Below are 24170 nucleotides of genomic sequence, written 5' to 3' on the forward strand. Positions count from 1 at the left end.
TAAATAAATAAATGTGTAATTATAAATATATATAAATAAGTAATGAGTTAAAAAAAAAATTTTACGAGATATATTTACAAGATTAGGGTCGTAATGTAACTCAAGTTCACCGCTAATAGATATTATTCTCTTTGGGTTTTTCCTTTCGAACTTCCCTTCATTTTAAAACGCGTCTACTAGAGAAAAGCTTTCACACATTTATAAGAAATATTTCGTTTTACTATCTAATTGATGTACGATCTCACACACGTATAATCTTAGTTAGGGGTATTTTTGTCATAATATAATTAAATATTCTATTAAAATATATATTTAGTCATTTTTACAAAATCTCAAATTTTTTGGGTAATTTTTCCAGTGGGCTAATGCTTTTTGTTGTTAATAACTTTAAGATAATATAGGAAGCAGTGAAAGTTAGGGAGTGAAAAAACTGGTCTAAAAAGACAGTTCATCCGCCAATTATCTGAACCATATACGACAAACTATGTTCAATGACAAATATACCCTTCATTATCCACATAAATTTCACAATTGTCCTCAAATCAAAACGAACAATCCCAATTATCGGATACCCTCCGACGGAAACATAAAACTTCCCCACGCAAGGACCATAAAGGCACCTGAATGTTCTTTATTTATTTATTACCACGTTCCATTTGCCATTTGAATACCCTTTGAAATAAGAGTCATAATGAAGGGTATTTACGTCATTATATTTCAACACAACTAACTACGTCGTTAATTTTTATTAAAATACACTCAAAACTGACCGATAATGCAACGTCTGTTTTATTAAAAAACATAAAAATAATGACCAACATTTTCAGGGAAACGCTCGTTGATATAATCATATCAAGAAAACGAGTCCTTGTCAATGTAGTAAATTTCACATGATATGTTAGAGCCAAAATTGTGAGGGAATCACAGTGCTATAAGTCATTCAGTTAAAGTAAAAGCGCAAAACTTAATGAACACGACACGACAATGATGAGTTAATAGTGTTTATAAATAAACGAACCAATGAAAATAAAACTCGACCAAATGCATGGGAATTGAAAAGAGTCACTATTAAATGGAATGTAATTGCAAATTCCATTAATTAATTTTTATAAAATATAGAGAATTATTATTATTATTATTATTATTTATTAGTATTAATAATCCTTAAAAGAGGGAGATAAAAAAAAAAAAAAGATGGATTAATTGATGGTGATGGATCAATCATTGATCACACGTATGTAAATATAAAGCTAGAGAGACAAAGTGATTATTTTAGAGTGAGAAACCAATTCAAGAAAGCCAAAATTAGTTTTTTTTAAAAAATTACCTTAAAAAATTAAAAGAAGAAAAAAGATTAGTTTTTAATTTAATTTAATTTAATTAGGGGGGAGAGAGAAGCTGTTATTTATTTATTTTATTTATTTAAAAATTTCAACTTTCAAACTTGATTGATTAATTAATTATTTGTTTATTTTTAAATTATTTAAATTTTGTTAGATACTCACATGGCATGTGAGCAACAGCTGTGCCCATTCTCTCAACTTGATAAATACCCTTCTTACCTTCCTTACTCACCCTTTTGACTCTTCTCTCTCATCCCATTTTTCTTCTCTCTCTAACCACCAAAACCCACTTTCTCTCTCCCTCTCTACCAAAAACCAGAGTTACTGAGCTCTCCTTCTTCCTCTCTAATGGCGGAATTCAAACCCTAAACTGTTCTTTACCTTCTCTGTTTTCTTGTTAACATCAAAACAATGATACCCTTTTTTCTCAGGCTCTGTTTCTTCCTTCTTCTTCTTCTTCTTCTTCTTCTTCTTTCCTTCTCTGCTTCCTCTGCAACTTCTTCTTCTTCTTCTTCTTCTTCCTCTCATGGAGACACCCAGAAGCTTATTTCCTTCAAATCTTCACTTCCAAGCCCAGCCCTGCTTCAAAACTGGCTCTCCAATGCCGACCCATGTTCCTTTTCTGGTATTACTTGTAAGGAAACCAGAGTTTCTGTCATAGACTTGAGCTTCTTGTCTTTGAGCTCTAATTTCAGCCATGTTTTCTCCTTGCTTGCGGCGCTCGACCATTTGGAATCGCTTTCTCTCAAATCCACTAACCTTACTGGCTCCATTTCTTTGCCCTCTGGATTCAAGTGTAGCCCTCTGCTTTCCTCTGTAGATCTGTCCCTCAATGGCTTATTTGGGTCTGTTTCTGATGTTTCTAACTTGGGATTTTGCCCCAATCTCAAGTCGCTTAATCTGTCCTTTAACTATTTTGATTTTCCACTTAAAGACTCTGTCCCACGATTCAACCTCGATTTGCAGGTCCTCGATCTTTCTTCCAACCGGATTGTTGGGTCGAAATTAGTTCCATGGATTTTCTCTGGTGGGTGTGGTAATTTGCAGCTCTTGGCATTGAAGGCCAACAAAATTAGCGGCGAGATTAATCTCTCGTCGTGTAATAAACTCCAGCATTTGGATATCTCCGGCAACAATTTCTCTGTGGGTATTCCGTCCTTAGGCGATTGCTCTGTTTTGGAGCATTTGGATATCTCCGGCAACAAGTTCACCGGCGACGTCGGACATGCTCTCTCGTCTTGTCTGCAACTCACCTTTCTGAATCTCTCCAGCAACCAGTTCGTGGGTCCAATCCCTTCGTTTGCATCTCCCAATTTGTGGTTCCTTTCGCTTGCTAACAACGATTTCCAGGGGGAGATTCCTGTAAGTATTGCAGATTTATGTTCTAGTTTGGTGCAGCTCGATCTTTCTTCTAATAGTTTGATTGGGTCTTTACCTTCTGCTATGGGGTCTTGTTCTTCGTTGGAAACATTGGACATTTCGAAAAACAACCTCTCTGGTGAGCTCCCCATCGCCGTTTTTGCCAAAATGAGTAGTCTCAAGAAACTCTCTGTTTCCGACAATAAGTTCTTCGGGGTTTTGTCGGATTCTCTTTCTCATCTCTCCACTTTGAATTCTTTGGATCTGAGTTCTAATAACTTTTCTGGGTCGATTCCGGCGGGGCTCTGTGAAGACCCTAACAACAGTTTGAAGGAATTGTTCCTCCAGAACAATTGGTTAACAGGTCGAATTCCTGCAAGTATTAGCAATTGTTCTCAGCTGGTTTCTCTTGATTTGAGCTTCAACTTTCTGAGTGGGACGATCCCTTCCAGCTTGGGTTCACTTTCCAAGCTCAAGAACTTGATCATGTGGTTGAATCAGCTGGAGGGGGAGATCCCATCTGATTTCAGCAACTTTCAGGGGCTTGAGAATCTGATCCTGGATTTCAATGAGCTCACTGGCACAATCCCTTCAGGGTTGAGCAACTGCACCAACTTGAACTGGATTTCGTTGTCGAATAACCGGTTGAGCGGAGAGATTCCAGCCTGGATCGGCCGCCTCCCGAGCCTCGCCATCCTTAAACTCAGCAACAACTCGTTCTATGGTCGGATTCCTCCGGAGCTAGGCGATTGTCGGAGCTTGATCTGGCTTGACCTGAATACCAATCTGTTGAATGGAACAATCCCTCCTGAGTTGTTTCGTCAATCAGGTAACATTGCTGTTAACTTCATTACAGGGAAGTCTTATGCTTACATTAAGAACGATGGTAGCAAGCAGTGCCATGGCGCTGGAAATTTGCTTGAGTTTGCTGGAATTAGACAAGAACAAGTGAACAGGATTTCAAGCAAGAGTCCCTGCAATTTCACCAGAGTTTATAAAGGAATGACTCAGCCAACCTTTAACCATAATGGCTCCATGATTTTTCTTGATCTTTCCCATAATATGTTGTCTGGTAGTATCCCTAAGGAGATTGGTTCTACAAATTATCTATACATTTTGGATTTGGGACATAACAGTCTCTCGGGACCGATCCCGCAGGAGGTCGGTGGCTTGACGAAGCTCAACATTCTTGATCTATCAAGCAATGAGCTTGAAGGATCAATTCCATTGTCTTTGACAGGACTTTCCTCCCTCATGGAGATTGATCTGTCCAACAATCATCTCAATGGTTCAATACCCGAATCAGCTCAGTTCGAAACGTTCCCGGCGTCGGGATTTGCAAATAATTCTGGCCTATGTGGGTATCCTCTCCCTTCATGTGGGGTTGATTCAGGAGCAAGTGCAAATTCTCAGCATCAAAGATCTCATAGGAAACAGGCATCCCTTGCAGGGAGTGTTGCAATGGGGCTACTCTTCTCGCTTTTCTGTATTTTCGGACTGATTATTGTCGTTGTCGAGACGAGGAAGCGAAGGAAAAAGAAGGATTCTACTCTTGATACTTACGTCGAGAGTCATTCACCTCCAGGCACGACGACCACAGTTAACTGGAAGTTAACCGGTGCTCGTGAAGCATTGAGTATTAGTCTTGCAACATTTGAGAAGCCACTTCGGAAGCTTACATTTGCCGATCTCGTCAAGGCTACGAATGGCTTCCACAACGATAGCCTGATTGGTTCGGGGGGTTTCGGCGACGTATATAAGGCTCGATTGAAGGATGGAAGCACTGTCGCGATCAAGAAGCTGATTCATGTCAGTGGACAGGGTGATCGTGAGTTCACTGCAGAAATGGAAACCATTGGCAAAATCAAACACCGAAACTTGGTACCGCTTCTGGGCTACTGCAAGGTCGGAGAAGAACGGCTGCTCGTGTACGAGTACATGAAATACGGAAGCTTAGAAGACGTTTTACACGACAAGAAGAAGGGTGGAATCAAACTGAATTGGGCAGCAAGAAGGAAGATTGCCATTGGCGCTGCAAGGGGACTGGCTTTCCTTCACCACAATTGCCTACCTCACATCATTCACAGGGACATGAAATCAAGCAATGTGTTGCTGGACGAGAACTTAGAAGCCAGAGTCTCAGATTTTGGAATGGCTAGACTAATGAGTGCCATGGACACCCATTTGAGTGTCAGCACATTAGCCGGAACGCCCGGTTACGTCCCTCCCGAATATTACCAGAGCTTCCGGTGTTCAACAAAAGGCGACGTCTACAGTTACGGCGTCGTCATGCTCGAGCTCTTAACAGGAAAGCGACCCACAGACTCTGCTGATTTCGGTGACAACAATCTCGTCGGATGGGTAAAACAACACGCCAAGTTGGACCTAACCGATGTGTTTGATCGCGAACTGATAAAGGAAGATCCAAGCTTAAAGATAGAGCTTTTAGAACACTTGAAGGTAGCTGTTGCGTGCTTAGACGATAGGTCGTGGCGGCGTCCAACGATGATCCAAGTAATGACAATGTTCAAGGAAATCCAAGCAGGGTCGGGGATGATGGATTCCCAATCCACGATCGGAACCGAGAACGGAGGATTCAGCGTCGACATTGTAGACATGAGCTTAAAGGAAGTACCAGAACCAGAGGGCAAGTAAGCAACAGAGAAGAAGGGAAGAGAATTCTTTTGGAGGGAAAGAAAGGGTTAATTTGAATGTATGTAATCTTTGTTATTTTTATACATAAAAGTTGTTTTAAACATTTTCATAAAAATGTGTATATAAACAGTTTCTTTTAGTTATGCTTGTTCAGCTCACTGCTAGTAGATATTATCTGATCTGATCCATAACGATTAGTACGAAGATAAAAATAATTTTTTTTATTGTTTATTTTATTAATATGAAAATAATAATAATAATAATTGAATAAACTATTTAGTTTTGTCTGTTTTTCCATGGACAGTGTGCATCACCCATACTCGTGACCCAGAAAGCACAATATTTTAATCCCATTTTTCTATCTTGGACAATGTGTCCCTTCATTTTTTTTTTTTAATAAAAAACTTATTTTATTAAAAAATATTGTGACCGTTTGATTCAGATCAACGGTTCCCATCTTTTGGAAAGCTATCAAGATTAATATTCATATTTCCCAAAATAAATAAAATTAATACGTTCTTCACAAAATAAAAATAAAAAAGCTTCATTTTTATTATTTAAAAAATTATCATTATTACTGATTTTTTTATAAATTTAAGGTCCTAATATATATATATATAAGATTTATTAGAATTAAAAAAATATATATTAAAAAATAATAAATAAATAAGCTCTTAGAAAGGCCCAACTTTGTCATCCATGCAAATAAATAAATAAGGCTGATTTTATATGCATGTCATTTTCTTCTCCTTCCTTTTTTTTTTTTTTTTTTTTTTTTTTTTTTAATGTTTCTTTTAATTATTGCTTCAAAAAGAAAAGGTCTTTCATTTTCTACTAAATTATGGCCTACTTTAGAATAAAGCCCCCCAAACTTGGGCCACTGTATTATCCAAAAATAAAAATAATTATATAAAAATATGAATTAAAAAAATTATAAAAATATTGGGTGGTTTAACAATTAATACAATAATAATAATAATAATGAATAAAGGGCAAAAATAGTTGGAATTTTAATTCACGGATCTTTTGAATTTAATATTCTACCTGTCAATTACATTTATTCATTCATGCACCTCATTTAATATTCCCTTTTTCTTTTTATTATTATTATTATTTATTGGTAAAAGTTGTAATATTTATTTAAAATCGTAAATTAATTTTACAAAGGAATTATTTGATGATATTTAGTAGTTTAAGGTAATTAAAATAAATAAATGCCATAATCCACGTGTGATTTGGAATGGGAAAAAATAATATGGAAAATGTGGGACCGGGGAGGAGAAGAATCATGTGGCGGAGAGAGGAGGAAGGAGTAGCATCAGAAACAAACACGCGTTGGGTGGGCGACACGTGGGCCAATCACCCAGTTCGACTTGTCGGAGGTGTTACCCTACAATGTCGTCTTCCAATGACGGTGCTGTCGTTTCTTTGTATTCTTTCCATATCCCATTTTCCACCGTCTGATTCTCATCTTGTCAAATCCTTCGGTCCCACTTAAACTGACTACTCTACGTGCGACCACACCTAATCAGAACTCCATCCGCGCGTGCGTCTCGCTAGTCGCTAGTGCATCCTTTCTGCTTCCCCCCTTTTAAAATTGATTAATTATAAATTTAAAATTTTGTTAATTATAAGATTTGGTTGCTTAACTTTTGAGATTGGATTTAATAATAATAAGCTCATAAAATTTTAGAATTAAAACTTTATTAGATATTTTAATAAGCTTCTAGATGGATTATACACAATGTTCCTAGAACTTTATTAAATAATTTCTAAGAGTTCATCAAGTTATGTGATTGAAGTAGGGCGGGACCCACGCTGTCCACGGTTGATGCAATGGGAGCCGTCGATTTGGTAAGAATTTCTGCACAATGCATCAGCAATTGTTGATAACCGTATGATGGCGATTGATTAGAGTAGCAGCAGTGGGCCCGGAATTTAAAGGGACAAGAAATCTAATTTTGAAAAAAGAAATAAATAAATAAAACATAACAGAATTCCGTATATCTGCAAATTCCGTTGACCGGGACTTTTATTCATAATAGAGTAACAAGATTCTAAGTGTGAACGGAACGGACTCCACAACTGTTTCTCATTATTTTTTTTTATTTATTTAAATTTATTACAAAATATATTTTTCTCTAAATTTTTTAAATAAAAATATTGAAGGGACCATAAAAACTACTAAATATAATTTGAGATTATTTAGCCTCTCAATTTTATAAAATATATAATAAGCCTTTAATTTTTTTATTTTATGTGAAATATGTTCATATAAATTTTTAATTGTATATATTGTAGGATTTTGAAAACTAATATTAAAATTAAAATTAATATTTATATTGATAAGAAGAAGTTTTTGCCTTCGAAGGACCTTGAAATTAGGGTTTAGCACGTGCGATTCACGAAGGAACACGTGGTTCTCCTCAAGGGTTGGTGGGCCCACCATTGGTATGTTTTATTATATTTTATTTTTTAAAATTTTTTTGTTTGGTTTACGAGGCAGACTCGACTTTTTATACGTGCATTAAACTTTAAAGAATTTTAATTACATATTACTAAAAATAAAATAATATTAAGCTTATCAATTATTTTATTTACTTTTTTTGGATTTATGTGACCTAAAAATAAAGTAATTCCAAAAGATTAGCTTGTCGACGTTGAAATTAGTAGACCTCACGTGCATTAGTTTCTTTTGTTATTTATTTATTTATTTTGTCTTGTTTTTATTATTTTAAGGATTAAATAATTATTATCGCCGGTAATTATCTTAATCTTGTTTTTACTTTACACGTTCTTCGACCGTTACTGACCCAGTTTTACTTTGCTAAACTTAATTAGAAAGCTGTTTGGTCATGTTTCCTTTTTTATATATCTATTTATAAAATCTTCATTTTTTATTTTTATTTTTTAAAATTACATTATTTCACCACAATTATTTGCAATTAAATAATTTTTAAATTTGTTATTAAATAAAAACAAATTAATCTCGTATTGATATAGATTTGTGTTAAAAGCCCAAGTTCTAAACCACAATGATGGACTCCAATCTCTTTCTCTCATGTAGCTTACAGCTCAGATGGGCCTACGATTTCTGGGCCCAATAAAAGCCCAAAACACATGTAATTTAGGCCCATAACACCTGGAATGTGTTAGAAATTTGGGCCTGTATAACCCAAGTAGATATACCATAAGTACACAAATAGTCTTCCTAGGTAACTTAATTACATAAATATCCACCCATAATAACATCAATCCTAACATAATCATTTCTTTTAATAATTAATTAATTTCTTTTCTTTAAATGTGATATTATTGAGAACCAACCTGGGGAGAGTTCCTAGTTGATCATATCATACCATAGTAGACAGTCCTGGTTTGTATGAAAGTCAGAACCTTAACTTAAGCGCAATGATGTATGCAGTCATCCTAACAGACCGGTAGACTTGAATTTTGTTCTTATATGACCCGATCAATTCCATTAGGCACTCGCCATCTATTTTCATTGTTCAACTCTTTGATAACATGGAAAACCCAAAAAAAGCTCTGCCCTCCTCTCTGGATGGAATGTTTAAAATGGAAACATCATTCTATTGTGGAGAGTCACCCACGCACCATTCAAAATTTTAAAAGCTAACTCATTTCATTAAAATAGCCCTAGTATGTATGATATTGTTTGATTTTAAAACTTAATTTACAATGCAAAACAATCATAAAGTTTAAACATAGAACCATGCACATTATCCTAACAAAAGAAAGTGTTGAGGCAACCCATGTTGGTGTCTTCTAAATTACGATCGGACGGTGAATGAGCGTGTCTTCCTTCGTAGGTCGTTATCACCATTCTCGGATCTTCTGCTAATCTTTCTACTCGTTTCTTTACCTTACAATTCTCTTCCGTGCAACGATAGTAACTCCTGCCCATCTTTATTTTCGTTAATTTTATATAGTCATAAACAATATCACATATATCAAATTAGCTAATAAAAAGCTTAGTATAAAAAAAAATCTATGATGATGGCATACTTATTATTAACCCATGCAAAGCAATATAATATATATATATATATATATATATATATATATAAAAGAAAAAGGACCTTGGATGGAGGGTGTTCTTAACAACTTTTTGGCCGTACTTTCTCCATTTGTAACCGTCGTCAAGAACGTCCACATCCGTCATGGTTTTGAAGCAGAATCTCGGCTCTCTCACTTTCCTCCTCCCTTTCATCCTCTTCATCTTCACCGTCCTAACCCTCAATCCACCCTTGCGGTTGTCGCCGTCGCCGTCGCCGTGATTTCCGCTCTCTCCTGCATCCCTGAGCGAGGAAAGGAGATGGGAGGTGGCGGTGGCGGTGGTTGAGGGGAACGGGAACGGGAACGGGAAAACGGATTGGTGTTGTTGTTGTTGCTGTAAAGAATATTGGTCGTCGGCTTTGAAGAAGAGGAAGGGTTTTAGGGTTTGTTGAACCAGATTATTGATGTTTTCAGGGAAGGAAGCGAAATTGGTGGTGATAGCGGCGGCGGCTTGTTCGGCTTGCAGTAGAGTCGCCATTATTATATCTTCTTCCGACGCCGATGATCCCATTCTTCATCAATGGATCGTCGTTTTGACTGCTTCTTCTTTTCCTCTCTTTAGCTTTCAATAATTTAAGCCATGACCTACTGTGTTTATATATAGCCTAAATAAAATTACATTTTTTTAAAAAAAATTTAAATAAACTTATTTATAATTCTTTTCCAAAGCACTGAAAATGGTGTTATACAATTCCATATCATAATTTAATTAATTAAATAATTATCAAATAGTGAATAAACTTTTTATCTACAACATAACTATATCTTTTTCAAAAATCAAAATATCATACTATAATCATAACTAAATCTAGATTCATATGTTAAAAAAGTATTATATTTTTCAATGTGTATTAAATAATTTATTTATTGACTAAAGTGAATATTAAGTGTATTTTATTTTTATGAAAGAAAATTAAAAAATTAAAAATAAAAAAATCAGAAGATAATGATGGATGAATATCTTATGTCCAAATCTGTCTTTCTCCCTCTGTATCGGCGGTGAAGAAAAATGATTATGATTTATACAGAAAAAACCACTCTATTTGACCTTTTGCCAGAGGAATATATGCAATTTCCCCCCCTTTTTCTCCCATTAAATAAATATAATATTATTAAAACTCTGTGAAATTACCATTTTACCCTTTTTGTTTTTCTAACTTCCAAAAAAAACCCTTAAATTTCATTTGTCTAAAAAATAAAAATATTTATCTAAAATTTATACTTTCTATTATGTATTAGAGAAACAAATGAAGTATTTGATAGATTGACGTGAAAACTTATTTCTAGCCAACCGTGAAGCTGACGGCGATACGTAACGGACTAAAACAGATAATATTTACTCGTCAGTGGGCTTAGATTATACACAACTATTAATTTTTTTTATTTAAAATAATATGTTATTTATTTTGTTTATTATTATTATTATTATCATGGGAAATTGATTTTGATGATTAGCCTTTTTTTATGCTCCAACCAACCCCACACCTAACCACCCAACTTCTGAATTGATTAAAAAAAAATTCAAAACTCCCAACTTATTATTTTGCCATCATATTCACCTATTTGTTATGAGCATCATGATGGTTTGTCCTTTTTTAAGAATAAAAACAATCTTTTTAAGGGTTTAATTTTTTTTTTCTAAACTTAAAACAAAAGAAACCCCATTAATCCTTCAAATTCAATTTACAAACTATTATGTCAATCTTTATTTATCTAAAAAAAAAATCAACCTTCTAGAAAGTAGAAATCTAATATTTATATTTATTTTCAAAATTATAAATTTATATTAATTATATGTTAATTATACTTTCATTTATTTTAATATTCACATGTGAGACACTCGAGGATCATCGTTTAAAAAGATAGTAATTAATTAATTAATGATAAGAAACTCACGTGATATATTTAAATAATTAAAAATTAATAATAAATTTATTTAAAGTATACATCGTATTATTTTTTTTAGTATGATCTTGATTCTTTCCTATATTAATTATATAAAATGACATGAAATTAAAATATAAAAATAATGATGGCCTAGATTGGAATTGGATACGAGGTGCCAAATTGTCGACCCATTTTCTCACACATATATTCTTTTACCTTTTTCACTTTTTACGGTACGATTTGATTGAAAAGGGTAAAAATACACAAACCCTAATTATTACCAATTAGGGTTTCTGGATGCTATAGCTTTTTTTCTTTGCTTACATCATGATGACGTCTTTATAGCGTCCTAATAAAAAAAAAAATCCCTTTTTCATTTTATTATCCATTTTTTAATATAATTTTTAAATAAAAAGAATCTGAATCTCTTTTTCTGGGCCATGGTCTGGTGGGCCAGGATCATCGGAAGGAGATAGCTAGGGCATGGGTGCCAAAAACATCATTTATTTTTGTCTCTTTATTTTCTGTATTTTCTTTTAAAAATTAATAAAACTCGATTTAAAATTTTAGGATATTAATATTAAGTTAAGAATAAAATACATAAATAAATGTTCATTTTCTCGTGAAAAAATAAATAAATAAAAAGAGCAAACGAAGTATTAAGACGAGAAACATACTATATTAGTGGATATGTGACTGATTGTTATGGACGGTGTTTAATCATTACTTTCACAGTAGTCATATTTACTCGTCACGTTATAGTCACTCTTCACTCTCTCCTACACGACTATAATATTATATTAAAAAAAAAGTTTATATATATACACGTGGAAAGAAGAAGCTGAATTTTTGGTGCATGGCCGTGGGTCAAATCGGCATTATAGTAACTTAGTAAAAGAAATAATGTATCGGTCACACATTTTCATTACCTAATTATTAGTTCACATGCCTACACTCTAATTATACCTAATTAATACTATGTGATTACTTTTAGTTCATATGTTTTGTTACATAACCAAAGTTTATATCAACCTTTCAAACTTTGGTTTATTTATAAAAATATTGAGTTTAATTATAATCGATATAAGTTGGAAAAAATTGATTGCTATAAGTTGAACTGAAATGTTGACTTTATATATATAATATATAGAGGGTCCAATGAGCAATAAAAGATGAGATATGTGAAAATAATGAAAAAAATGCCCACATAATATGAAGTTTAAAGTCTGTGTCATAATTACTTATGTCTGCCATTACAAGCTATAATTATTGAATTTAAATTTTTTCTAACAAGCTAATCATTATAATTAAATATAATGATGTATCTAGCATGGGGACAGATTTGCTGGGCCTTGTTTTTATATTATAGTTTTAACTTTTTAAGTATTTATTAATAATATATACTATGTATTTAATAGCCTGTTTTTTCCACTATAATTAAATTACCTTGTACGAGTGTTTAGTGAAAATAATGTGAGAAATTCTTACATAGGAGCTGCCCCGGACCGGATAGAGACGGGAAGGGCAAGATGAGAACTTATTAAGTGGGAGGACAATGACTAAGTTGAGTGGAGAGAGTGTCACGACCTCACTGAGAGAAAGTAGGTTGTGACACTCGCATGCATGACTGACAAGGGGCATCTATCCAGCTACACGAGGGTTAAGATTGAGAAGTGTCATGATGCGATTGAGGAGGATGGTGTATAATCCAACGCACCAAAAGTGTGGATTGGAGCTAAGTTGAGGCATACACAAGGTTCGAGAGAACGAGGTGACATGAGTGTTGAAGACACGCTCGAAGAAGGCTAAGTAGGGTCCTGGGCCATAACCTTAGAAGTCGGAGTTTCGATATGAGTTTCGGCATGCAGCTAGGGAATTAAGTCCGTCTAAATGAAATATGAGAACTCACTAAATTTGGTGTCAATCGGATACTTGATGGACTAATGCATGAAACCGTATGTCTGCAAGCCAAATAGACGTCTACTTGAGAAGGATTGAAAATGCCTCAAAATGTACTATAGGGGGAGGCATTGTGTTGGCTGTCCACCACCCTTGGACTTTGTAGTCTAAGCGAGCTACCCTGTGACACATGGGTATCTTCCTTTGGAAAGATCTTTCAAGGATAGTACCAGACAGTACGCGTGTGCCGGTATTGCGTCCCATCATGTATGTCGGAGGTTGGATTATGTACTTGCTATCTGGAACGTATGTCGTCAATGGTTAAGCATGGACACGGGAGAGTTCAATGCTCGAGAGAACTCGGATGGATGGATGTTCGGGATGTCTTGATGAGATGATCGACACATGGGTCAGTTCTCAACGGATGTGTCCAAGCAAGCCAAGACGGTCGATTTGTCCCAAAACAGGGGATGACATCACGATGCATATGTCGTATCGTTGGGAACCGAGATGAGAATTAGATGCGACGTTGCTGTGTTGCAGACGAATGAACATGCACACACGAACGGCGTTGTGTAGTTGAACAAGTTTGGATTCTGCACAAGTTGTGTTCGATTGGCAAAGGCAAATCTCAACGAAGGTCCAACAAAGCTATAAAGCCAGAAGAAAAATGTGAATGGGGCATGAATCCCCCATAAGACTTATTATAAGTGTGTCAAGAGCACGACGCTATACGATTAAAGAAGTACAACTGTGACACTAAGCAGGTTCAACAAAAGTTGTCACGTGGGCAAGTACCTTCTGAAATGCTTGTTGTGGATGCTTTTTTTAAGCTGGCAACTGTATGAACCTCCAATCGTGAAGTTTCAATGTCCATGGTTGATGGGGATTTATGTTCAGTTATTGTTTCATGTGGTATTCCCATTGATCAGTATCTCAACCCATTGCAGGTTTCTGCTGCAAATACAAGTGCAGGCATTGCTGAGGCTGTCATGGGCTTTCGCATTTGAAGTACTTGGTCTAATATATAGTTGGGTGCAGCTTAACCACACTGAACTGGTCGCTTCCCTTTTAGAGTCTCACTGGCAGCGCAGTCTTGTGAAATGTGGTTCCACGGCTACGACAACAACCAGAATGAACACCTTTATAAGGAAATGCTTTGTTTCACTCTTCAACCGATATGGAATCTTACATAAACCAATGCTAGAAGAGCTTGTTAGGAACCCCGACTCTCCACAATAGTATGATATTGTCCACTTTGAGCATAAGTTTCCATGACTTTGCTTTTGGCTTTCCAAAAGGGCTCGTACAAGATGTATTCCTTATTTATAAACCTAAGATCATTCCTTAAATTAGTCAATGTTCTGACTCCCTCCCAATAATCCTCAACAGAGCTCTCGTTGAGCAATCAAGATTTCATGAAACACTAACTATTGCTGAAGCTTATGATCTCGACCAGCCGAGCGAGTGAGCTTTAGCCATTTGGAATCAGATGCTTAAACCAGAGACTCTAGAAAAGTTTGTGGCTGAATTTGTGACTATGCTTCCACTCCACCCTCCAATGTTAGCTGACATTGCAAGATTTTACAGGTCCGAGAGGGTTGGCCGCAGAGTGGCCAAAATAGTTGGGAAGATCATTTAGATGCTTGTTGAAAACGACTCGAGATTTGAGACTCTGTTTGCAACTAGCTTAACTTGTCACTAACTTGCTTGATATGGTATCCAGAGAATGCAGGTCCTCCTACCAAACCGAGGAGGGATCCTTAATTACTGATATTGAGAAACTAAAGACGTTTATAAATATTCACTAAGGTCAACGCTTGTTTGGTCCTAAAAGGAAGGTTAAAGCCTAAAACCAAGTTCGAGGAGACGTGAAAATAGGATTCCATTTTCATTTCTTAAACTAAAAAAATATATACATAAGCACTCCAGAATGTTGAACCATACACATTATCGTGACATTTTATAAATTCACCGAAGCATCTAATCTTAGTTGCAATATTATCGTAATATTTTATAAATATTTTAAATTTATTCTTGACGTAGAAATTATTTAGAATTCTTTTTATAGAAATTAGAATTAGGGTCGAGTGAAGTCTACCCGAAAAGTGTTAGCATCATTCAAATTTCTATTTTTATGATGTTATAAAAAATTTATATATTTTTTGGAATAATATTAAAAAATTAAGATTAAATTTTGTATAATTTAACCTAAATTAAATTAAAAGACAAGATAATTGTATAATTTATGCCTCCCGTTACATTAGGGTCAGTTATTTACCGTGCTTCACTGCATCACAGACCGCAGACCCCTCAACTTTTCACCCCTCTCCGCCTTGCGCTTCACATCTCCCTCTCTCCGCCCTCAGCCGCCTTCTCTCTCTCTCTCTCTCTCTCTCTCTCTCTCTCTCTCTCTCCGGCGTCTCTCACTGTCGTTACTCCACTGTCTTCTTCGCCGACCAAAAAAGAAAAAAAAAGAAACCGATCGTTTCGAATGGTCGGAATCCTGTTACCGTTTGGCGCCCATTTGGTGAAATAAGGCTTCTGTAAGGAGAGAACCGCGCAAATTTCCCGTTTCTCTCTTTCAAATTTGCAATTGGTAGACAACTCCCTGTCTGTTTCACAGAACCTCTTTCCCTCAACACAGTTCATGGCGATGCTTTCTTTGTGAATTTCTATGAACTGAACTTCGCTCACGTTCGAGTTTTCGGAGAAAAAAAAGAATTAATTCTGTTTTCAGCTCTGGTTCCGGTGGTTTTCAAATGGCAAACAGTAAGTATGAGTACGTGAAGCTGTTTGAAGTTGATGATGAGGTGATGCCGCCCAATCTGATCGTTGTTCAGGTTGAGGGTCTTGACTTTCCAAGGTTTTCTCTCTTACTAATTCAATTTTATATATATATAAAAAAAAATGATATCTGATCAAATTACTTCACCATATCATGTGTTTTGATTAGTACTAGGGGATAAACTGCCCTGTAAACATAGCCCAAGTAAAGGGATTTCTGTATATATGTGTGTGATTAGTGCTTTTTGTTGATTGTTCATAATCTTTTTCCCAATTTTGGCAGGTTCTCTGAAGTTCATGGATTTGTGAAGCCAAATGACGAAAAGGCTTTAGAATTGATGAATTGTTGTGCAATGGCCACAATGGAAATGTTTTCAGATGTAGTATTTTCATATGGATTTAATGACGAGTACAGGTATTCTCCTCCCTCTTTAGCTATTTTTTAGCAGGTTTATTGTTTCTTCATTACATTATATCAGTGATTGATGTATCCCTTGTGTGCCAGTTTTATCTTTAAGAAGACATCCAAGTTCTACCAAAGGCGTGCCAGGTTATTCCACTGATTTAATACCCTCTGTTTCGATGTTTTTATTGCTGGGCATCATGAACAAGGATTGTTTTTGGCATGATATTACAATAGCTCTTTTTTGGGTCTGAGCCAATACTTATGATCGTCTAATTAAGCTTGAGGGATTTGAAATTTGTTAATATATTGATTTTGTTTGTAAGGAGTTGAAGGATAGAATGTTTCTTATCATTATAAACTCTGTCATAAAAACAGTGTTCCTTTTCATGTATTAGTTTTCTTCTTTCGTTGAAATTAATGTTGATGTTCTTACAAATTCAATTGGCCTTATGCAGCAAATTATATTCGCTCGTAGTATCTTTCTTTACCTCAGTATATATAACAAAATGGCAAGAAGTCTTTCCTCATAAGCACTTGATATTCCCACCATCATTTCGTGCACGTGTAATATGCTGTGCTTCTATAGAAGTTCTTCAAGCATATCTTGCATGGAGACAACAATTCTGTAAGCGGTTGCTTCTTGGTTCGAAAATCCGTAATGTTCGAACGACCTTTAAGTGAAAGGCTCTTATTTAAACTTTTCAAACTCGCCTTTTTTCAGGTCATGTCAATAACTTGGACAATACATGCTTTTGGAAGCTGGTGGAATGTGGGAAGACAGACAGGGAAGCCCATGATTTTCTGAAGGTACTAATAACTTGTAGTTTTTTGTATTTTGTAAGCTTGTTGATTTTTTAATTTGTATATGCAAACTTTGCAGGTTACAGAGAAGAAAGAGAAACATGAGCTGCTTTTTCAAAAGTTCAATATTAACTATGCAAATCTTGATGCAATCTTTCGTCAAGGATCCTGCATTTTGACGACAAAGGTTTTGCTCGTTTAAAAGAATTAGAATGTTGATTGATCATTAACTTGATTCTTGTTTACTTGCATCTTGGTCTTACTGTACACTGAGAGTTCATGGAGACAACAATGAACATTAAACAAAATTATCTTCCTAGCTGTATCAAAGTAATTGAGAAAATCACTGCATATGCGATTGTGATTTGGTTTTCTTTTTTGAGAGAATCTGCATCCACTCTCATTTTAACAACCCAAGCCCACCGCTAATAGATATTGTCCTCCTTGGACTTTCTCTTCTGGGCTTCCTCTCAAAGTTTTAAAACGCGTTTGTTAGAGAGAGGTTTCCACACCCTTATAAGGAATGCTTCGTTCCCCTCTCCAACTAATGTGGAATTTCACGATCCACCCCCCTTGGGGGTTAGCGTCCTCGTTGGCACATTACCTGGTAACCTGGCTTTGATACCATTTGTAACAACCCAAGGCCAATGCTAGTAGATATTGTCTTTTTTGGGTTTTTCCTTCTGGGCTTCCCCTCAAGGTTTTAAAACACATCTGCTTGGGAAAGGTTTCTACACCCTTATAGGGGAATGCTTCGTTGCCCTCTCCCACCGATGTGGGATCTCATACTCATGCTCTATACCTTTTTTTTTTTTTATAGAACTGAGAATATCCCTGCACATTTTTTGTTGTGATATCCACAAACACATATATATCCTCTAATATTATGGAATAGGCTGAACAATTTGGACATATAGTTGCAAATTCTTATTGGACTGTCTCTTTATTTATGATTTTGACATTATATATCATATTAAAAGTTTAATTTGACAATTTGACAACTTGGAGGTACTTCTTCTAAATTGTTTTCTAGCTAGAGAGTTGCATGGTGGCCTATGATTCTGTGAAGAAACTTGTCTTCGTCTGATTGTTATGTCACAGAGTTCTCCAAACCATACAATCTAACAAGTTCTACTTTATTTAGGTTGAAGATATTGTGAAGTACCATGAAGATGGCACTCCTGTTAAGAGATTACGGAGAAAGGCGACCGTAATTCATTCACCAAATATTGCTGGACGAAGATTTTGGAACGAACATTCCATTCTTTTAAAGGAGCTAGGTGCTTTCGCAACTGACATTGACAAAATAAATCCAGATTACGTTCGGTCATTCCAAGTTGAGTACAAACTAATGCCATCTACATGGATAGTGATAAGAATAGACGGCTGTCATTTCCACAGGTATGTTCATCACTCCTTATGGTTGATCCATGGCTGAAGTTGAAGACTTTATTCTTGACTTCTGGTAGAATCATATGATGAAAACCCAAATAGAACTAGAATAATATTGAAATATAAAAGATAAAGTCGTCCAATATAATTTCAAGTATTCAAGGTACTTGGAACCTCCCCTCTAAAGTATTCTCCCTCCCTCTAGCCTAAATCAATTAAACAATGGTGCATGTTAATGATTTTCACTATATGAATAATGATAAATGAGAACATATCATATTGGGTACATGACACTTTCTTTGAAGAACTTGTTTATAGGAAATTTAAGTATGATACTTAAGTGGATTGGCTACATGGTTGTGGTTTTGGTAGATTTTCCGAAGTTCACGTGTTTGAAAAGCCAAACGATGAGCACGCTTTGAACCTTATGAATTCATGTGCAGTGGCTGTGATGGAGAAACTTCCTGACTTGGTCTTCTCCTATGGCGTTAGTGATGAGTACAGGTATTTTGTCTATTTTGGCTTTTGTTTCAAATTTCATTTGCCACATCTGTAGGCATATTATATATATCTGTAGACATATTATATATATTTATGATTTGCAGCTTTGTTCTGAAGAAGGATTCTCAAATTTATGGACGCCGAGCTAGGTTAGTCTTGTTTATATTTCTTCTGCCTTTTTATGCTGCTATTTTATCCATTTGGTAAAAATTTGAAGTCTCAGATGGCTGATTATTACAAATATTTTTACCTCATCGATTCATTCTAGTTTACATGAGATGCATTTTAGTTACATGATTGTTGTTTCACTTGAACAATCATCGTTGCAGTGAAATAGTGTCCATCGTTGTATCATTATTTTCTTCCCTTTACGTAATGAAATGGAGCGAATTCTTCCCACATAAAGAGCTGAAGTACCCACCTTCCTTTGATGGACGTGCTGTTTGCTATCCATCACGTGAGATCCTTCAGGACTATCTAGCCTGGAGACAAGTTGATTGTAAGTACTACAAGTTTTGAGGAAGTTCTTTACTTTTCAAGGATATTCGTTCTACGTTATTGTCTAATTCTCAGTGCTATAATGAAAAATTCAATCCGTCTCTATGGAGTACCTAATATACTAGATACCATTGAACTGTTCGTCCCTTCGAGTTTACAGGTCACATAAATAATCAGTACAATACATGTTTCTGGGAGCTCGTGAAGTCTGGAAAAAGTAAAAGTGAAGCTCAAGCTTACCTCAAGGTGCTAATTTGTTTCTTGCTATCCTAACGCCCATTCTTCCAGTTAGATGACTTATTTCAAGTTAGATGACTTATTTGAAATAACTTTCTAAGTGCTTAAAAACATTCTTTAATGTATACTTTTTGATCCACTTAGATAGTCAGTTCAACTAAAACCCATAAACTGTAGTGCCCTCCTGGAATGTTATTCAATTGTCTTTGAAATTTTACTTTATATATAGGGTACTCAAGCACTGGAGAAGGAACGCATGCTTAACTTGCAATTCAATATTTTATATAATGAGTTACCCCTCATGTTTCGTCAAGGTTCTTCTGCATTCTGGGAGAAGGTTTGTTTGTTTTTTCTTTTCCTAACAATTATTTTGTTCGTTTACTCTACCTTTAGTTTATGCATCTTCAGATATTTGCTCTGTATGTGGTTTATATTTATGAGTATATGTTTCCAAGCAAAGACATTTTTCTGTGCAGGAAGATGTTACAGCAGCGGTGGACAAAAATCCAGATGATTCGGAGATTTCCAAGAGAAAAGTTGTTGTTGTGCATTCTAATATAATTGAGCCTAGTTTTTGGGAAGAACATCCATGGATACTAAACTAAGAATCATGGCTTATTTAAGGAAGATTCTTTCTTTTTGCAAGGATAAGTCTAGACTTGATTTTTATTTTGACATTTTTGGAAGGATCAGTTAATTTCTCTCAAGTTCATTGTGTTCCCCAGCAATTGAGAAAAACACTGTGCTCATCATCCTGTTATTCGATCATTGAGTTTAGGAACTCTAACTGGGATCTGATAAGCACATAATCACTGTCTAATGGAAGCAATCTCAACCTTAAACATTTAAATTAAGCTTAAACTGGACACTGAAAAAGAATTGGTAACACACATCAGCCAAATGATTAAATGCAAATTTCTTGACAACATCCATCCAGTTATCACCTGGCTTAGTATAGAATAAATCACAAAAAGGGAAGAAAAAGCTGGGGAACACGCATCAGCCAAATGGTGTACTCCCAGTATCAGAGGTGCCTTTTCTTATTAAAGCTAAAGAGATGTATCCCGGTGTTCAAAAACAGCCGAATCAGTTCTGTTGACAGATTTTTCTCAACCAGAAAACAAATGGGGAAAAGATTTGTAAATCTACAGGAAGTTTCTCACGTCTAACGACTTTGTATCGATCATTGCCTCGTCTTTAAACTCCTCACTGAAAACAAAGAAGGGAAAAGTTGCATAAGTTTCAACAAAGATTCAATAATTGCCTACAAATCAAAAGTAATGCCACCAACCAAATACAAGCCAGATTATACATTTTGGTTGATCAAAGCGATTTTGAAAACAGACACCCATTCGAACTAGGAAATAGAGGGTATTGCATGAATATAAATTACTTGATATCCCACTTGAGGAAGTGGCACACGGATTCGTCTGCTAATAATTACAACTATCAACTAAGGCTAATACTATGTTCTTTGCAGTATAATAATCATCATAAACCACAATCTACGTACCGCTTCTTTTGAGTTTCCATTGCCTCAAGAGCGTCTTTCTTAAGCTCTTCCAATTGTGCCTTGGACATTTTAAGTTCCAACTGCTCCTCGTACTTGGGTAGATCTTCCCTCTTAATTCCAAGCCTGATTTAAAGAAATTAAAACATAATCAAAATACTGTGTATATCCCTTCTAATATTGTTCAACTGTCATGTAGGACGGCTACCAACTATACTGGGTCTTCGTCGGAAATTTAGACTGGTAAAAACTAGTGTCCAAGTCAAATTAGAAAAGAAATCTAATGGTGGGTATCTTGCCAAATAGGCATGCAAGCGCAGAAATAATAAGAATGAATATCATTCTTCACTAAAACTTCAGGATGAACAACACGTCATATATCCAAAATGGGTTCACAACGGCTTCTATTTTCTGACAAGACATTCTGTTCTTGATGGCAATCTTAGATGTATATATTGTCCATGCAAACATAACCGTCTGTTAATAAACCACTCAACTTTTTTGAATGGAGCCAAAATAAACGGAAAATATGAGAAGTTAGAATTTTACTTTTGATTGATTTTGTCGAACTCAGCCATAAGAATAGACATTCCTTTCTTATCATTCCTCAAGAGAGGTTTCTTCAATTCTTTCTCAACCTTTTCCAGAGCATCAAACATCATAGCTTCTGCACCAAGCTCATCACTGAGACCTCTCCTGAAAAAATACATGGGAATAAGGTCAAGAAACGAAGAGTACAGTAAAACAACGAACTTGTGTACTTGGCAATAGACATCAGATCAATGCCACAGATTTCGAGCACAAGAATGAATGCATGAGCAATAAATACCCCTAAAATATAATTCCCTACTGTTGGGAATAACGAAAACATTTGAGATCAGACTAAAAATTATGAAGGAAAGAAGGCCAAAAAGTCTGAACAAGCTGCGATGAGAATTGAGAAAAAAAGGCTAAGGTCTAAACTGTTGCTTGAGTCAGATACTAATATGTGTTCATATGCAGTAAAAGATCAACCAAGTCAACTAATTCATACTTTTATCAACTTTATTTAATATCTGATGAGTTCGAGATTGTGGTTAGTAAATTTTAGCTTTTATACAACATGTAGATGTATTGAAGATTTGAGAGATATTTTTCCCCCTTTCCGTGGGGTTTTTTCATCGGTTTATTGATTGATACTGGTCCAAGTCTCCAAGTCTCCAAGTCTTGACGATCTTGGAACCCTTGAAAATCAAATATTCATGATACCAAAACAATTAACATGCCAAGGAGAGAAATGCAGACCCTATTGGTCAGGTTGACAAGGAATCCATGTTCATAAAACAGGAACATACTTGATCCGGATATCCTTCAGTGTCAGTAGGTATGTTCTAGCATCAGGGATATCTTGGGTTCTCGTCTGAATGGTGTATTTGATTCGCTGTGCTTCTGAGAATAAATCTGCCCTGCAAAGAAGGAAAAAAGGGTTAAATTGTAACTCACAGAATTCATATGCACATATTTTCGTAATAGCATGTATAGTATGTACACATGTGGTGATCCGGCAAAAACACTCACTTCTCTCTTGCCATTTTCATGACCTTTGCGTATTGAGCTACTGCAGCAGGATCATCTGGATCAATTGTGATCTTCTCTTTCCGGAAAACATCAATTGCTGTCTCAAACTTCTTTTTCACTTCCAAAAATATATTCTTCAGCATTTCTTTGGCACCCACAAAAAAATAAAAAATAATCAAATCACAGAATATTTAAGATCAATGTGCACATAGACAAGTCGATGCACCATTCATGGAGCTTAATAGCCTTCATATACACATTTCTGATGCAATTTAACTTATATGACATAACTACAACGGTTAAAAAATCCGAACTTATATTTAAGATCAATGTGCACATAGACAACGGTTAAAAAGTCGATGCACCATTTATAGACATAAACCAAACTTCATAGCCCTCTCTCTCTCTCTCTCTCTCTCTTCCTTTTTCTCACTAAATGAGCGTTTTTTGCCTCACCATCTCCCTTCAGAGCCGGTCGGGCAGCCTCTTCGGCAAAGTGACGAACAGGAATAGCATGCCCCTGGTGTAAAATACTTGGAATGCCAAGCACCTGTAACAACGAAGGGGCACAAAATAAAACCCACGTTAAGCAGATGATTCGATGATCACCATTTCCAAACAATGAGTCTAGTTTTTATCTTTAGCTAAGTCACGATAATGTTAAAAAAAAAAAAAAATAAAAAATAAAAAATCACAGCAACCTACATACTTCACATCATCCAAAGAAACCCTAAAATCCCAGATCCTAAATAAACGGTTAAAAAATCCGAAACCTTCAGGGAGTATCAAATTACAAAAGCCAAGAATTGAAAATCGAATTAGGGGAGGGGAAAACTGATAAAGACTTCACCATTTTCAGGATCCACAGGAGTAGAAAACGGAAGAACGAAAATCAAAACACCAATATGAAATGATATTCAAATCGCTCACATATATCAATCCTTAAAAGTTGATTTGAACATGAACAATGAAGGAGAATGAAAAGTTGGGTAAAGTGAGCCGATCCATGGCGGAAAAGGACAAACCTGCTTGGATTTGGACAAGAGACGAGAAGAGAAAGCCATGGTGGGAGCTCAGATAGCGCCTTGCTTCAGATGCTTCGATGAGTGGTTGGAGGATTGGAAGTCGAATATATGAAGAGGGAGCCCTCGTTTGAGGAGGAGTCGTCTATGCGAAGCGGAGGGGAAGCTCTGCTAGAAATGATTCCGTGGAGCCTGCTCCTCATTAATCGCTCTACTTCGAATCAACACCGTTGGATACG

The 24170-nt window shown here is 35.7% G+C and overlaps 4 protein-coding genes across 4 annotated transcripts; 2 read left to right on the plus strand and 2 right to left on the minus strand.

Annotated features, from left to right (window-relative positions):
* The first annotated feature begins 1570 nt into the window (after positions 1 to 1570).
* LOC111804306 (systemin receptor SR160-like) lies at positions 1571 to 5500 on the plus strand. Its single transcript, XM_023689060.2, has one exon. It carries the CDS (start codon positions 1755 to 1757, stop codon positions 5355 to 5357), a length of 3603 nt encoding a protein of 1200 aa, XP_023544828.2. The 5' UTR covers positions 1571 to 1754; the 3' UTR covers positions 5358 to 5500.
* Positions 5501 to 9000: 3500 nt separating this feature from the next.
* On the minus strand, positions 9001 to 10017 carry LOC111804309 (uncharacterized). The gene is made up of 2 exons (XM_023689064.2): positions 9458 to 10017; positions 9001 to 9274 (listed from the first exon to the last, which is right to left on the minus strand). Exons 1-2 carry the CDS (start codon positions 9943 to 9945, stop codon positions 9103 to 9105), a joined length of 660 nt encoding a protein of 219 aa, XP_023544832.2. The 5' UTR covers positions 9946 to 10017; the 3' UTR covers positions 9001 to 9102.
* Positions 10018 to 15530: 5513 nt separating this feature from the next.
* LOC111804307 (tRNA(His) guanylyltransferase 1) lies at positions 15531 to 20826 on the plus strand. Its single transcript, XM_023689061.2, has 13 exons — positions 15531 to 16086; positions 16291 to 16422; positions 16513 to 16557; positions 16869 to 17038; positions 17135 to 17220; positions 17294 to 17401; positions 18359 to 18615; positions 18979 to 19110; positions 19212 to 19256; positions 19437 to 19606; positions 19766 to 19851; positions 20072 to 20179; positions 20319 to 20826. Exons 1-13 carry the CDS (start codon positions 15983 to 15985, stop codon positions 20445 to 20447), a joined length of 1572 nt encoding a protein of 523 aa, XP_023544829.2. The 5' UTR covers positions 15531 to 15982; the 3' UTR covers positions 20448 to 20826.
* Positions 20722 to 24096, minus strand: LOC111804308 (putative ATP synthase 24 kDa subunit, mitochondrial). Its single transcript, XM_023689063.2, has 7 exons — positions 23935 to 24096; positions 23366 to 23459; positions 22910 to 23054; positions 22687 to 22797; positions 21902 to 22048; positions 21356 to 21478; positions 20722 to 21051 (listed from the first exon to the last, which is right to left on the minus strand). Exons 1-7 carry the CDS (start codon positions 23971 to 23973, stop codon positions 20988 to 20990), a joined length of 723 nt encoding a protein of 240 aa, XP_023544831.2. The 5' UTR covers positions 23974 to 24096; the 3' UTR covers positions 20722 to 20987.
* Positions 24097 to 24170: the final 74 nt, after the last annotated feature.

This window comes from Cucurbita pepo, chromosome 10 (assembly GCF_057944985.1).
Source record: "Cucurbita pepo subsp. pepo isolate OVF chromosome 10, ASM5794498v1, whole genome shotgun sequence".
Classification (NCBI taxonomy): domain Eukaryota; kingdom Viridiplantae; phylum Streptophyta; class Magnoliopsida; order Cucurbitales; family Cucurbitaceae; genus Cucurbita; species Cucurbita pepo.

What these genes read in the sequence shown, in the direction of transcription:
- LOC111804306 (XM_023689060.2), top strand. Translation starts at nt 1,755, where the DNA reads ATGATACCCTTTTTTCTCAGGCTCTGTTTCTTCCTTCTTCTTCTTCTT.
- LOC111804309 (XM_023689064.2), bottom strand. Translation starts at nt 9,945, where the DNA reads ATGGGATCATCGGCGTCGGAAGAAGATATAATAATGGCGACTCTACTG. An exon ending in AAGAACACCCTCCATCCAAG is followed by an intron (nt 9,275 to 9,457) that starts GTCCTTTTTCTT and finishes AAAGATGGGCAG; the next exon opens with GAGTTACTATCGTTGCACGG.
- LOC111804307 (XM_023689061.2), top strand. Translation starts at nt 15,983, where the DNA reads ATGGCAAACAGTAAGTATGAGTACGTGAAGCTGTTTGAAGTTGATGAT. An exon ending in GGATTTAATGACGAGTACAG is followed by an intron (nt 16,423 to 16,512) that starts GTATTCTCCTCC and finishes CTTGTGTGCCAG; the next exon opens with TTTTATCTTTAAGAAGACAT. An exon ending in GGCGTTAGTGATGAGTACAG is followed by an intron (nt 19,111 to 19,211) that starts GTATTTTGTCTA and finishes TATGATTTGCAG; the next exon opens with CTTTGTTCTGAAGAAGGATT.
- LOC111804308 (XM_023689063.2), bottom strand. Translation starts at nt 23,973, where the DNA reads ATGGCTTTCTCTTCTCGTCTCTTGTCCAAATCCAAGCAG. An exon ending in TCTTGTCCAAATCCAAGCAG is followed by an intron (nt 23,460 to 23,934) that starts GTTTGTCCTTTT and finishes TCGTTGTTACAG; the next exon opens with GTGCTTGGCATTCCAAGTAT. An exon ending in ATGAAAATGGCAAGAGAGAA is followed by an intron (nt 22,798 to 22,909) that starts GTGAGTGTTTTT and finishes CCTTCTTTGCAG; the next exon opens with GGCAGATTTATTCTCAGAAG.